The sequence below is a fragment of the Heterocephalus glaber genome, unplaced genomic scaffold (genome assembly GCF_053883595.1).
Source record: "Heterocephalus glaber isolate CG9 unplaced genomic scaffold, H.glaber_assembly_v1.0 deba00001743, whole genome shotgun sequence".
In the NCBI taxonomy this organism is placed as follows: domain Eukaryota; kingdom Metazoa; phylum Chordata; class Mammalia; order Rodentia; family Bathyergidae; genus Heterocephalus; species Heterocephalus glaber.
In genome coordinates, this window is record NW_028258449.1 from 1,432,172 (window position 1) to 1,447,779 (window position 15,608).

General features: G+C 53.5%; 1 protein-coding gene across 2 annotated transcripts in view; it reads left to right on the top strand.

The window, feature by feature from the left end:
* Nucleotides 1-15,608, top strand: part of Satb2 (SATB homeobox 2) — a 145,156-nt gene that overhangs the window by 51,329 nt on the left and 78,219 nt on the right. For both annotated transcript variants that reach the window (XR_015447058.1, XM_004871684.4), the window contains exons 4-6: nt 5,682-5,808; nt 6,784-6,907; nt 13,518-13,620. Coding sequence is in view for 1 of the 2 variants with exons in the window: in XM_004871684.4 (XP_004871741.1) it covers nt 5,682-5,808; nt 6,784-6,907; nt 13,518-13,620 (354 nt within the window). In the remaining variant the exon portion in view is untranslated. The remainder of the gene's footprint in view (nt 1-5,681; nt 5,809-6,783; nt 6,908-13,517; nt 13,621-15,608) is intronic.

Genomic DNA, 15,608 nt, shown 5'->3' on the forward strand with positions numbered 1-15,608 from the left:
AAGGAGCGGATTCCGCAGCTGGGGGATACTGGAAATGAGGCTGAGGATGGAGCCCCGGGCCCAAGGCTGGGCTTTTATTGGTATTCTTCTCCAAGATCTTCTCCAGGGAGTTATGAGATATACACATACACCCCAGCCTTCGGCTCTTAAAGCTAATGTCTCATTTTTTCCCAGGCTGAGTTTTCCCTTTGCTTTTAAAACTAATGTCAAAATGCACCTGGAATAAAGGGAAATTATCTGTCAAGCTGCACTGTGAGCGTCTTGATGCGAACCCTCGCTTGGTTGCATCTGTCTGTCTCGCAGGTGGCCCTGGGGCTTTTGCCCGCCGCATGCACCTGCGTGATCCGTGCCCGCTCCTGCCTTTGCACTCCAGGAGGACCCTTCCACGGACTGACGGGTCTGTTGAGGCCTAATCGAAGTAAATATTTCTAATATTATCTGACATACAGGGCTAAAAGCTTTCATCTTGACTCATGTTAGGAGGGCTTAGTTTAGCTGTGCGTTAGCAACAGTAAGCTTCTCTGCTCAGTGTGAGTCCATAGTTGTAGTTACCTCTGGACCTTAGTGACTTAGTCTGGAGACAGACAAGAAGGATTGGCGGCTGTGTGAATGGCTGGTGCTCGCTCCAACCCTTCTAAAGTCCCAGTGGTTACACTGTGTTCTCAGAACCCTTGTTTTCACAAATAACTGACTTTCTAAAAAATTGAATCAAATATTGATCAACTATCACATGTAGTATCACAACCTCTACTTTTTATATTGAAGCAAATAATACTAATGATGTGAATTATGTTGAGAAAGAGTTAAAACTGGTAAAAATACCAAAAAGATATGAACGCAAACAACTGTTGATATATCTTTTTGTGAAATATCAGCTCTGACTTTGGCAGAATACTGCACTGAGAGAATAAAAAAACTGGTTTCCATTATTGTATCTTTTTAATTTTAGACAAAAATTGCTTCCATTCCCAACTTAATTTTATGTCACTAATGGGAAATTTACCTACAATTGCATTTTTGTTATTTGGTCTGAATGCATTACGCAGAGAGTGGATTGGCACTCTGTATTTCAGAATGAACAGATTTGTCTGGATATAAACAGTTTTATTTATATTGTGCCCAATTCAATCATGTTAACATTTGTATGAATTTCAACTCCAAAATAAAGGCCCATAATTTGTGACTGTAAGACCTTGAAACTGCATCTGTAATCGTCGTCAACACCAGCGCTTTCTGTTTGCAGGCGACAGATTCCTCGGTAATGGGACGGGTGATCGGGGAGCGGTGCTTCCGTCCGAGATGGTGCTCGGTGCAGAGCAAGCTCAGGTGCAGCAGCTCTTTCACCTTGGGCTCCTCGCCTGGTGGCTCTGGGGTCCATTGGTTTCTTTGCTTGAGGCCCAGCGTCAGGCCCGGTGGGTGGGTGACGGGGCGGTGGTCCTGCTCCCCATGTGGTCTGGCGAGGATGGTGAATGGGTGCGTGCTGAGGCCAGCTTAGTCCCCAGCCCACCAATTTGAGGAAGGGGCCTCAGTCCCGGTCCTGGCTGTCACCCACTGGGCTTCTGGGCAAGTCACTGTCCTTGGTCCTCAGCTCACTTCCGGGTGGTGTGCCACGCCCCTGGACTTCACCAGGATGAGCCCTAATGGTTCTCGTGAGCACTGTGCAGTCTGGAGTACCCTGCCTGGAAGTCGTGGTGGGTGAGCTCCTCAGAGGCACAGGCTCAGGAAGCCTGAGAGCAAGCACTGGCTCAGGCACTTGGTCTGGGCCAGGAGGGCTCCCAGGCTGAGTTCGCAGAGGTAGAGATGGAGAGTGTGAGCATGTCAGAGGAGAGCAAGGTTCACCTGCAGGATCTGCCGGTGGGCGTGGGGCGAGACTGGGGTGTCGAATGTAGGCAGCATCCTGTGCCGCTGGCCAGACTGGGACTGTGGAACTTGAGGAGCATGATGTGGAAATGTCTGTCTGTCTGTCTGTCGCCGCAGTGGGCTCTGCAGCCCACATTAAAGGTCAGCAAGAGGAGTCTGTGGCTGATGAGGCAGAGCCCCAATTCTCCTCCCTGCTGCAATGCCAGCTCCGTTCACATGGCTGCACCCCAGCTTCGGCTGACAGAGCTGCACTCTGACGATGCGCACAGAGACCATTTCCCTGTGAGCTCCACGGAGCGCTTACAAAGTGGCAGTGGCCATGCTGAGCTCTTACTGCCACGCACCAGCCTGCGCTGGCTCCAAGCAAGGCATGCTCACCACCCCGCCAGGGCTGGAGTGACTCCAGGGCCATCATGGTGAGCAGCGGCAGCTGGACACAGCCTCCGTCTGACGACAACTCCTCTGCCAGCTGCTGCTTAGGCCTCCACGGCTGTCCAGTCCCAGGGCAGGCGCCTCCTTCCAGTGCCTCAAGCCCTGGGCATGTGGTTGGCAGGAGGACAAGGTGATCGATCCCTTGGCCTTCTGGTGAGCCCAAGGGCACCCCAAGGACAGGCACGAGCCCATGGTCTCGGGGTGACCCAGGGCGCTCTGCTCTGCTCACTTCCAGGCCTCCAGCCCCTGAACCCGGTTCCTCGTGGCCAGAGCGGGACCCGAGACTCACGGGGAAGCAGGGTGGGGTGCTAGGAGAGCAGACAGCAAAAGGCTGAGGGGCAGGGTGTCCTGGTGGCGCTGTGTGCTGGAAGGCCAAGGAGGAGCCCGGAACCTGAAACGGGAAAGGAGCTGCCCAGAAGCCAGGGCAGAAGAAACCAGGGAGGGGAGGAAAGGCTGGGCGCGAATGGCGTCAAACCCTCCTTTGTGACTCTGAATAGACAAGGGCCTCCGCAGGTGCGGGAGTGAGTTGAAGATCTATAGGTGCTGAAATCATGAAAATTCTCTAGTTAGTATTTTTTGAGAGAAATCAGTGCTATGTTCCCTTTGAGAATTTAATAGGTCTAAATGATGCCTGCAGAATTTATATCTGTGCTCTGCACCAGGGCTCGACAGTTAGTATGAAAACATTCCTGTAAAGACTGGTGCTCTGTCGTCCCATTTTATAGATGGGAGGACTGAGGGGGTGGAGAAGTTCGGTGCCTTGCCAGAGTCACATAATTCAAGGTTGGGGGAACAGGATGTGATCAGAGGCAGTCTGACTTGGATGCTGGTGTTCTTACTCTGAGTCACCATGGGATACCGGTTCCTGGTTGGATTTCCTTAGTTGACATTTGACTACTGCTCTAAGGTATAGTTTTGTCCTTTCTATCTGGGAAGGAGGACGGTCCTAAAGGCTGTGTTTCAAGGAGGATTAGTCCAAGACAGAGGCCCTGCTTGGAGGGGCAGCTTGCTGTTGAAGGGCCCCTTGCCCTGTCTGGCTGGGGCACCCCCAGCACCCTGCCTGCAGATCTCGGGAGGCTGAGCGTAGATCAGGACTTCGGGTGAGAAAATAGCATCAGCGGTTCTCTTCTGAGACGTGGCAACCATGCCAGAGCAGCTGCTCTGTGTGGAGGTATTAAGTGTTGGGAGACACTTGTGTGTCTAATTCCAGCCCAAACAACCTCCTCCTGGCTCCCTGGGAGCAGAGAACCCCGAGTGTTGGCGCCTGTCTTTGAGGGGAGAGGTTTGTCTGCCGTTTCCTGTATAGATGCTTCCCCTCCAGTTGTTAAAACGAGGATGGTGCACTTCACACGCAATCCACATACAGTGAAGCGCGTGCGGACCGAGTCCTGACGGGGTCTGTGCCCATGCAGCCACCAGAGTCCCTGTGTGTCCCGTGCGGCTGGGCCCCACGCCCACTCTCACTCTGACGCTTGCCTGTGGATGGGTGGTTCTGCCTGAGCTCGGGTGGGAGGGACTGGAACTGCAGCAGTTGGGTGTCCACCGTGCCCTGGGGCGGCCCTTAGCGGCCACAGGAGGGCCAGCAGCGGCGGGAGTCCTTGCAGACAGAATGAGGGGAGACTTGCCCCTGCTCTCCTGTGGGGTGCAGGGCAGTCAGCCCCAACTCCCCGCCCTTTAGGAGTTTAGTTTAGACTCTGCTCATGGGTGAGCGTGATGGATTTTTGGAAGGAAGTTGCAATTGTGAGTGGTTTTTTTTTTGGTATGGGGGATCAAATTCCGGACCTTGTACTTGTCAGGCAGGTGCGGTGCACTGACCTAAACCCCGGCCCGTCCAGTGGTCTCTGTAGAAAGGGAGCATGGTGGACGCTTTCCCCGCGCCTCTTCACCAGCGCCGGTGCTGGGGCTGATGACCCGCGTGGGCGGGCTGTGCAGTTAGAGCATGCGCACCTCACGTCCACGCCAGGCCAATGGCAGGAGACGGCCCCGCCCGCCGGAGTGCAGCCCTGCCGGCAAGCGGAATCTCCTGTGGGAGCCAGAACTGCAGACAGACGGCGCACGAGCGAGAGCTATACTCCTTCGCTGGCTCGGAGTGCGGGCACTATTTATACTCAGCATGCTCAGCACCAGATTGTTCAATCTTAATACTGAAACAGTGCATCATTTTAATATTTTTGTTCAGTTTAGTCCCTGTTTTCAAGCATTATGTCGAGCACTGCGCATTCATCAATTTCGTCTTGGACAGGACGTGCCCTGGCCACTCCCGCCCTTGTCTGGGGTCGGACTTCTGTCCCGTAGCTGTCAGGCATCACTTTTCGGAGCTCTTGAGGGTGCACTTGGTAGACAGGTGTCCTGTGTCTCCTTGGTGATTAGAAAAAGATGTATTTAATGAACAGTGCAGTTGGACTCACCTGTGTTGTCAAAAATAAAAGTGCTCTCACTTTGTATATGTGACATTTTGTGACGCCCTGGGGCCACTGGACTTCCCGAAGCATCGTGCTGAAAGTTTTGTTCATCTGTGTCATGTGGGAGGCCAGTTCACTGTTTGCTCTCACACTGTTCCACGTGCCATGCATGCCTGGCCAGGCCCGTCCTGCGAATGCAGTGGTGTGTCCACTGTGTGTGCAAGGCCTTCTCCCACCTCCCCCTGCCCCCTGGGTGCCCTGACCTCGCTGCTCTGAGGAGCCTCTCTCTGGCCCTTTCTCCCGCACATCCGCCCAGGGAGCAGGTGACTGTCATGTTCTAAAAGAGCCCGAGTACAGAAAGAGAAGGGAATCGGAGACATCTTGGCCACTTCTGTCTGAGGTCTGTGTGGTCCTGCTTGTGGCCCCAGAAGCAGCCCCTGTGGCTGGGGGGGTGGGGGTGGATCTAGGGGCAAACCCCAGGCCCTGCACCCCAGGAATCTCACCACAAGCACAAGGGACCATGTGCCGAGCCCACACACAGAAATTTTCTTGTTCAATTCAAAACTGAATCTCGTATTTACTTGAAGCTTGCTTTTTTTTTGATCTATGAAATCAGCAGTCCTGTATATTTAGCATCAGTCTCAGCTGAGACTGTGAACAAGACTTTGGGGGGAGGAAGTATCCGTATGGCTTCCTCAGTGATTTAAGAAACAGGAAGACATAAAAGAACTGATTGTCCCTGGTTCAGCTTCACCCTTCCCATGCCCATCTCCCCATGGAGCTGGCCACTCGGTGTCCCCAGCAGGGACCACTCGCTGCCACTCACTGCCTTAAAGCAGCCAGCGTGGGTGGGCTCTGTTACGGGCCGACAGGCATTCCGCAGCCTTGACTGCTGGCTGTTGCGTGACCTCCTTAACAGTGCCCAAACAGTGGGAAGGGTTCATAAATAGCGGCTCTGTGTTTATGATGTTTTTCTTCCCTGTGCAGGAATAATCAAGCTGGGGAGGTGGAACCCCCTCCCCCTCAGTTATGTGACAGACGCACCCGACGCCACTGTGGCCGACATGCTACAAGATGTCTATCATGTCGTGACGTTGAAAATCCAATTACAAAGGTGGGTGTTCCTGAACATCTGCCTCTCCTTCCTCTCCGAGCTGCTCTGTGATCAGAGTTTCACTGCGGAGATTAGCACGTCCCGAGTTCATTAATTTCCAGACATTGATGGAGGGAGAAGGAGGAGGAAGTGCAGGAGGGCAGGAGGCTTCCTGGGCACCTTTATGGCCCCCATTCCAAGAGCTTATGCTTTATTTTCAGAGCAGTGAAGTATCCCTGTCCTGGGCAGTGGGGCCAGTGCCTACAGCTCTGCAGGGGGTGGTGGGGCCCCACCCATCAGTGGGGTGCACAGCTGCTGCTCGGGAGGGTGGACCCCTGAGGCTGCAGCACCGGGTCGTGGGCCAGGTTGGTTCTTGGAGCAGGTTCACCAAGGACCTGCAGGCCTGAGGTCTGTCTTCCCTCTCTGGTGGCCGATGTGGTGAAATGCATGCTGAGGGGCAGAGCTTCCAGGCCCAGGCCCTTCTGGATAGGATGTCCAAAGCAAGGGGCACCGGGAGAGAACCCTGAGGTTCTGGTGCTTTTTATTGTGAGGCGCCTGCTAGGCATGAGGAAAGGGCCGCTTTCCTTCATCGTAAGGGTTTGAATTTTCTCCTTTTGGAGGATTTATACAGTGCCAGGGGCCCAGGGGCCCTATCCTTACTGGAAACGCTTGATGTATTATCTTGAGAGTTATCTTCGGTTGGGAATTCTTTTGTGCGGGAAAGATGGCCCTTCAGACTTCTGATGCAATGGGACACGTGTTGACATCTAACTTTGGGAATGCCGCCATGCCATTTCCATCAGCTCTTTGGAAAAGTCCCCTGTTCAAAAGCAGCATGTCCTCCTTTCCAAAGCTATGATGTTCCCTAGGCTAGTGATGACGTAGAGACCCTGTCTCCTGAACCCAGCGAGGGTCACTCCCCGTGGTACTGGGACCCTGGTGTGACGTCCCTGAGGTCTGTCGTGGGGTCGCTGTCAGTGTCACTCTGTTTTGCAGCTGTTCAAAGTTGGAAGACTTGCCAGCGGAGCAGTGGAACCATGCCACCGTCCGCAATGCCTTAAAGGAGCTGCTCAAAGAGATGAACCAGAGCACACTAGCCAAAGAATGCCCTCTCTCCCAGGTTAGTGTCTGGGCGGCTGGGCGGGCGCGCACTTCCCCTGGGACAGGGGCTCCTCACCCCTGCTTGGGGGTGGAGACGGCAGGCTGGGGTCCTGGAGTGGAGCCGGCTGCTGCCCTCTCCAGGCCTGGGTGGTCAGGTGTCCGCTGTCTATCTGAGAGCTTGGCTTTCTCAGCTAGGTGAGCGGCGGGAGGATGCCTGCCCCGACATCCTTCTCAGGCAGGCCCCAGACCCTGCTTCATGCCGCCCACAAGCAGCCGGCCTGCTGCACCCGCCTTCGCCGTCCGCTGGCTCCTCCCAGGCTGGGGAGAGGCGGTCTGTACACTGCACACGGGTGCGGAGGTGTGTGGGAATTCACTGTGTGCAGGGCACTGTGAGAAGCGGCCAGCGTCCACACAGAGCAGTCCGGTCCTGACAGAGACGGGGAGAGGAGAGCCAGGCCGGGACTCCTGGGCCCAGGGTGGTACGTGATGGAGTGCCCGCGGTCAGTGTCAGCTCTCCCAGCAGAGCCCCCCCCCCCCCGACCCCAGCAGCTTTGGAGGCAGCAGCAGCGCCCGGCGAAGCGTAAAAGGGTGGCAATTGCAGGCTGTGCCAAGGAGGCAAGAGTTAGCCGCTCTGTCTGGCCAAGTGCTGGGAAAGTATAGGTTGTCGTGCATCTGGGCATTGATTTTGGGCTTCACCGCTTAGGACGTGCTTAAGTGTGGGCGCCTCATCTGTGTGCCCCATCGCACCCTTCAGCCACACCCGTGTCCCGTGCCTCGGGTGCAGGTGCCCTCGGGCTGGCCTTGCCCCTGCTCGCTGGAGCCAGAAGAGCTTCCTGAAGAAGAGCTTGTTATTCTTGCTTGACAGCCATGCTGTAGGTCTGACCCCAGCAGGAGCAGAGCCCTAGTGTCTGCCTGGTGGCTCCTGGGTTCCCTGGGTGGGGCCGGGAAGCACGGCCCTGCAGCTGCACTGTGCTGAGGAGCGGGTTGTAGGGAGTGCAGTGCACCCATCCCCACAGCGCTCCCGGTCTGCAGAAGCCGGCGCACTCACTCCTTTTGGTCAGGCAGAGGCTCCCTGCTTTAACCACCTTCGAGTCTGCGAGTGCATGGTGCTGATGACGGCCACTGAGATGCACTCACCCAAGCAGAAAGGCACCTGACCCTCAGTGCCAACTTCCTGTCCTCCTCCCCAGCCCGGGAGCCGCTGCCCTCTGCCGTGGAGCCTGCTCGCTCTGGATGCCTCTGTGGGGGAACGGGGGTGTCTGTCCCGCCTGGATTCACTGAGCTCAGCACAGGGCTGTGTTTCCAAGCAGCTCTGCCCCATGCTCCTAGCCCAGGCTCTGTGATTCTTGAAGAAGACAGCATGGCCTTGCCAGCCTGGGGAAGGGCTCCTGGACTCAGCGAGGCTGTCCCGGAGTGTGTGCAGTGCACCTGTAGGGACAGAGCCTCAGGTAGCTCCTCTGGTCCTGGGAGGCCTCGAGCGGGGCGGCTGCAGGCCTCCGCGTCTGGTGTGGCCAAGGATGGGCACCCTATGAAGCAGCCGGGCAGTGGTCTCTGTGGGGACCATCACATGCTGGCCACACATGCTCCCTGGGGCGGAGGACACCAGCTGTGTGTTTCGGTCATTTTCAGCGGGGTTGCCTTTTACCTTTTCCCTTCTGGCAGTCGGTGTCAGCAGTACGTGAGGATGACGCTCTCCTGGGGAGCCGGCGGGGGCGGGCGTGACACGGCTCGCCGCTCTCTCCCTTCCCCTGTCTCTTAGTTCCCTCCCTTTTGAAAAAGAACAATCTCCATGTTTCCTGCTATCTATTTTCTATTTTGCTCTTCTATTTTGTATTATACTTTGGGTTTCTCATAAGAGAAACCATGTTATATTTAAGCTTGTGCATGACTTATTTCACTTCCTGTCATGGTCTCAAGCTGCATCCATTTTCCTACAAAGGACTCAAGCTTACCCTTCTTTGGGGCAGCATAGTGCTCCATTGTGTGTAAATGTACACTTTCTTTATCTCTTGCTCTGTTGATGAACACACAGGCCGCCTTAGCTTCAGTGATTGTGAGTGGCCCTGCTGCACACATGGGGGTGCATGGACCACAGCGCTGTGACTGTCTGTAGCCCAGTGCTGTGGAGTCAGGAAGGAGGCTCTGACCAGGGCATTGCTGTGGCCTCGAGGAGGCTGTGTGACCAGGGCCCCACAGCAGCTCTGGCTCCTTGGTGGTCTCTTGCGCTCCCTCGGCCAGAGGAAGCATAGAGCCTTCCACCTGGAGCAGCGGGGTCCCTTCCACGTTATAGCATAGGCAAGGAGGCATAGGGCTCAGAGAGGCTGGCGAGGGACAGTCCGTGAATTTCCCGCAGCAAGGCTGTCCTCGCATCATGGACTGCACTGAAGCGTCATCATGACGTTGTGTCTCACGCTCTCCCTAGCACACCGCAGAGCTGCGAATGAGCCCAGAACATGGGAGTCACCCACTGCTGTCTGCCACACGCCTCCCCGCAATGTGGAGTAGAAGGGTGGGCAGAGGTGCCCACTCCCAAGCTAGGTGCAGTGGTGCTTACCTGTAACTCTGGCACTCAGGAGGCTGAGGCAGGAGGATCGAAAGTTCAAGGCCGGCCTGGGCTACATTGAGAGTGCAAGGTCAGCCTGCTTGGACCATGCAGAGAGTCCCTGTCTTGCAAAAGTAAATAATGAGCACCCTGTGGTTGCAAATGCTCTTTTCCTAGCTGATGCGTCACATCCCTGCAGCTTAGTTGCTCTTAGTAGCACATTACCACTCACGCAAATAAATCCCATCACACAGAGACGAAGTGGGGAAGGTTGCTTAATTATTTCACCTCCCTTTTTCAGGAAAAGGGGGTTCTCAGACCTCTGTCTGAGTGTTTTGTACAAATCATCTTCCCCCATGTGCATGTTTAGCTTTTCCCACTGAGCTGCAGTTTGTCTTTAGATTCCTTAGCGTCTCTGATTCTAAACTCCTACATTTATGCACAGAAGGGACATGGAGCCACAGCTTTTGTTGCTCTTGTGTATTTTCTGCCACTTGTTCCTTGTTTCAGGTGGAGATCAGCTCTTAAGCTCGTGGCAGTGGGGGTGGGGAGGTCAGTCTTCTGCCCCATGGTTGGTTTCCCTTTTTCTTGTCCGAGACCGTGGAAGCAGCAGCCTAGTGCTGGGCCCGGGCCCTTGCCGAGCTGACTGTGGACAAGTTGCCTTTTCGTAGTGATCACGTCTGACGTCTCCCTGGGCTGCTTAACAAACAAGTACATTGGAATTTATCTTGGGAACCTAAAAGAAAATTTATTTTAGAGAAAGCAGCCTGGCTAAAATCGGTGTCGCCAGGTGGGCTTAGGGCGGATTGGGTTGGGGGGTGCATGTCTTCGGTGGCTTTGTCCTCACTCCAGGGCCGGAAGCACTGAGCAGAGGCACTGACCAGGGACTGTCACTGCCGTCCCCACGCGGGGCACAGGGTCGTGTGAGCCGTGCTCTGCTGTGCCTGGCGGTGTAGCCGGCGTGCCTCGAGGTCTTGCCACAGGCTGGGCAGTGACGAGAGGTCTCTGGCCCACTGTGTCCCGCGGCGTGCTGTGTGCTGGGGACCTAAGCAGGGTGCTGACTCCTCTCGCTGTCGACTGTGAGCAGGTCCACTCAGCTAGTTAACCCTGGGGTAGCTAAGCTGTTCTGGAATGATCTGGACCCTCAAATATCTTACTTTGTTTTAAACTGACTTTCAAATACATGGTGACCTTTGTGTCAGATTAGACACTTTATCCCCCACCCAAAATCTTTGTATTGAAAGACATTTGAAGCCTTCTTGGTGCGATCTTAACACACAGCACTCCTGATAAAACAGCTCGGTGTGTGGTCACTGTCCAGGCAGAGTTTGTGGCCACGCCTGGCCTGAGTGTCTCTGGGGGCTGCCCCGTCCCTTGTCCTCCACGGCCTCTACTGAGAGCGGAGAGCTGTGCATAGCAAATGCAGGGTTGTTTGGTGGCAGTCTCTGTGTCGGACCCAGCTGTGCATACCCCTTCCGGCTGCTGCACCATTGCTCCGTCACACTGACAGGCTGCTCTCGAGCTGGTGCAGGCTCAGGCCTGCTCACTGATCAGCGTCCTAAGAGTCCAGCTGTGTGGTGGTTCTAGAATGATTGGAAAACATCCAACATCAAGATGAACTGCAAAATTATACATATATTTTAAAGCAGTAGATGGAACTAGATATTTTTTGGCAGGGTGGTAGGTGGGAAGGAGGAATCATTGCATCTCCTGTTAGGCATCATCCCTGTCTTACCAGGCTGCACACGCTAGCGACGGGGCGGGTTACAGCTCAGGGGCAGAGCACTTGCCTAGAATGCACAAGGCCCGGGTTTGATCCCAGAACAAGAGAAAAAGGAAGCTGCTGCTGATTGTAAGATGCATTCCTGTATCCATGGCATTAAGTTACACATCTCGCCCTTGGAGTGCCTGAAATCTGAGGAACCCGGGACACCCGGAGAGCATTACCGCTCGTGCTCTTCTGCGGTCAGTCTCCGCTGGGTCTGTGTTAGCGTTTTCACCTTTGCAAGTAGCTACTTAAGTTTTGATGTTTTAATGCATTAATCAGCACCCACATTCAGATGACCCCATGCTGTGTGCCCCAGGGGATTCTGACGGAGAACACCTCAGTCTAACCTGGGGTGGGAGGACACTCGTGTCTGACACTAGAATAACCCAGTGTGACATGACCTTCTGCGAAGATGTGGCTTTTCTGTCTCAGAGTCCCTCTGGGGTAGATATCAGCCGCCCTTGGCGAAATGGCTGTGCAGCCTGTGTAAAGACCTCCGGAGGATTCTGCCACAAGAGATCCTCCTGTGAGTAACGGGCCTGTGCCCTGGGAGAGGGTCTCTACCTGTGACCTGGCCCCTTTGCTCAGTTCATAGCTTAGGTCTTTGACGTTCAGTTCTGTAATCAGTGTGGATAGAAACTTAGGATAATGCGCTTGAGGCTGGGGCCCAGCTGGCTGCTCCTTTGTAAACAGGCCAGCACAGTGGTGGGGCCAGGCTGTGTCACTGTGGCCCTGCAGTGTCAGTGATACGCTGCTGGAACAGGGACCCAGCTGGCAGTGTGGGGGACCAGGTTCCTGGGCCCAGAGCATGCTTTCGCCGGCCTTGGTGACGTCTGCCCTGGGTGTCCACACCCCATGCTGTCTGGGGGGCAGCGGAGCCAGGCCAGCATGTGGCACTGCTCACAGTTACTTTGTGCTGTGGTGACATTTCTGTGTAGCCTGTCCGGTGTCCTCCGGGACTCAGGCCACCCATGTGAGCCGCAGCAGGAGGACGCACGCAGGAGCTGGCCGCTGAGCTCTGGGCCGCACCGTGTGGGTAGACAGCGGGGCTGTGCCAGGCAGGGGCAGCACCCAGCAGGGCCTGTGGGGTGGGTGCTGTTCATTCTCTCTGAGCTCTCAGTGCTGTGTTTGAAAGTTCGCCTTCCTCCCCTGTAGACAAGAGGGTGCCTGCAAGACAGCATCTGGGAGCCAGCTGCCTGCTGTGTGGACCGGGCCAGAGAGATCTCAGTGAAGGGCGTCCAGAGCCCTCCTCCCTGGGGACAGAGTCCTGATTAGAAAGAGGGCGAGTCTGGTGTCCCAGACCGGCTGTACGGAGGCCTGTGTCTCTGGGGGCATTTGACCCTCCTGGCAAGTAACTTGCCATGGACTTGATTTATTATGAACCTTTTTATCTCTGCTACTTTGCAGAAATGTTATTGAAAGTTCTGAGATTTCTCTGAAGTACTCTGTGTCTGGGGACAGCGTTTTTGAGACATTTGAGATTTCAAGGCAAGATATAAAACCTGGTGCAGTTCATGTGGGTCCCTTGAGTTATGTCTGCTCATTGGCTTTTAAACGAAATCTGCAGAAATGCTGTGTGGACGTGAAAGGCACATGCAACGTCTCCACCTGGGTTGGCCCATGTGGATGACACACGTATCGCAGTAGGACCTTTACATCAAGTTGTGTGACTACATTTGATTTTTCAGTGCTGAGTCAATTGTGTTTTCCTTCCAATCCTAGCACCAGACAGATCGTCAGAGGGCCTGAGTGAGGAGGGAGAGGAGAGGAGAGTGAGGAACGAAGAACGAGGCCTTGGCCTGAGCCTCAGGGAATTGTGGCTTCCATGTTTTGGGTTGAAACAGTGCAATTCTTGGGTTTAGTCTCCCCATCCAAAATAACACTGTTAATTTTTTCATTTGGTGAATTTTCACACAAACGCTAATCACACGTTCTATAAATGATATTAATTTAACTTATTTCCCTAAACGTTGTTCCGCAGCATGTAGCACGGATGTTCTTGGATTCTTGGCTGCCTGGAGGGTTGCAGTTGGATGCATAACAGAAACATCTGAGCGGCTTTGCTGGAGCTGGTTGCTGAGCCTCCGCTCGCTCACCTCTGCTCCTCCCCTTGCATGTAACCTGCTGTCTTGACACTGCCCTGGGGTTGGCTTTCTGGAGAAAGCTCTGTCATTGTTCAGGAGTCAGCTGAGGGCTGGACAACTGGGCTCGCAGGAGGGTGACGCCCAAGTGACAAAGAGAGCTGTAATGACTGTTCTTGTCCCCATGAAGAGAAAGTCATATATTTGAAGCATAACTTAACTTTTTTCTTCTTTTCAGAGTATGATTTCATCCATTGTAAATAGCACATATTATGCCAATGTGTCAGCAACCAAGTGCCAGGAGTTTGGGAGATGGTATAAAAAATATAAGAAGATTAAAGGTAAAATGACTTCCTTGTCTTTAAAGCCTATTTTTTTAAGGTCAATGAGTTGTTGGTTCTTTGGAATATACGCTAACTTCAGATGTTGCTTCTTTGTGTTTTATTATGAAGGTAAGAATCTTAATATTTCTGTCATGAGATGCAAATCGGCCCCCTTAGAACCTTGATGGTGTTAGAACCAAAAGTAAAGTCTTAGCATAATTTACCGAGTGTGTAGCTCTCCCCAGTGATACTCTGTGAAGACCAGAGCCCTTCAGGAAGTGAGACGCAGTCATTCCAGGCCAGATCAGCGCCTGGGTGTGATGTCCACTCAGCGTCAGGAACGCTGGTGGGAAGGTCTCCAGACTGTTCGCTCGAGAGGCGGTTCCAGAGCGGTGGGTAAGCGAGGGCCCTGCACCCTGACAGGCACGTGTCCAAATGTGTCTTCTACTGGCCAGTGCCAGCCGTGAACCTGACCAAGATTCAGTCTCCCCATTGCAAAATAGGAAAAAATAAAAGTGTCTCAGTCCCTGGGTAGTGTGAAAACTAGAGAAGACAAAACTGGAGTAAAGTAATCTCTTAATAACTAATAGCTGCAATGCTGTAATAATTAATGGTAGGAGGAGAGACAGAAGCAGTGTGCATCTCCATCTGGAACGATGTCTGGTCTCAGACGACCCAGCTCTTTAAGCACAGTGTGATGCTTTACCTTGGTGAATATGTTAAGTGCTCACTGCACTTCCGATAAACCCAGCAAGTCCCTTGGGATTTGGGTTGTACTTTTGCAGGTTGACATCTGAGGGCCCTTCCGGTCCTCACTTTGTGTGATTGTGACATCGTTCATCACGCTCTGGCAGGGGTGCACAAGGCCTTGCTGACAGCTCCTGCACCTTCTGAGGCCCAGGGACAGTCACTGTGGGTAGGAAAGGGAAGGACACAGGTTTCCTGGGGGCCAGGGCACCATGGTCGTGCTTTTCGCACTGGGATGTGCGATCCTGTTCACAAGGTTATCTTTGAGGAAATGAGCTTTCCATGCACTGGCAACGTTTTTCTGATGACAAAGGAACAAGAGCATTTTATGCTAAGCAAACAATTTAAAAGGAAACCCACAGTGTTGAGCTACCTGGGAGAATTAAGTGCACTGAAACTTGAAGACCCATTCTATGCACGGTGTTCTAAAACTCAGAGCCCTTTCAGTGCAGGTCCAGGCACTTGCTGTGGAATATTAAACTCATCCTCGTGCCGGAGAGGCTGAGCGAGGCTGTCTGCAGTGTGGCTGCGGGTTCAGAGGGGCTTCTTTTCTGTAAGTGCTGCCTCCAGGTTTTTCTGTGGAAATAGGATTGTTAAAGTGCCTGAACATATCCTCTCTGGCTAAGAATCAAAAGCATCAGGCAGCTCAAGGTCATTCGTTAGATCCCATTTACTTGGTGTTCTAAGCAGAAAGAAGAGCATGTCCTCCTTTAACATCTTCCAGACTCAGCAAGACGCAGACCCTTCACTCTAGTGCTCTCAGAATTGCTGCTGGAAATATGAGCACGCGTGCATTTGTGTGTGTGTGTGCCTGCAGGTGTGCACACCTTCACATTCACGTCTTCTGCTCTTCTTTCTTAGAGATTCAATTCTCTAAGCTCTGTTTTTTTCAAGATAGTAAATGCACAGTTAAATTTTTAAGTGCCATAAAAGCAGACTGAGACCTTGATTTCCTTCAGGAGGTCAAGGACCGCACTGAAGAGGCTGTCAGACACCATGTGTGCACACGCCACTCACCATTGCCGCTGGAGAGGGTGTGTGTGTGTGTCTGTGTGTGCACAGTGGGAGGAGGGAAGGGAAGGTTAAGGTATGTGTGAAGTAAACACAAGCTGCCATAAAACAGTTCAAGTGGTGTTGATTCATCAGCCAAGGGAGTGGGAGGGAAAACAAAGCATGCATGGCAGGTAGAATAGTGCGCAGAAAATAAACACCCAGAGAAGTGCGTTTTATTAACTTTCGACCCTTGGGGAAAAGGACGT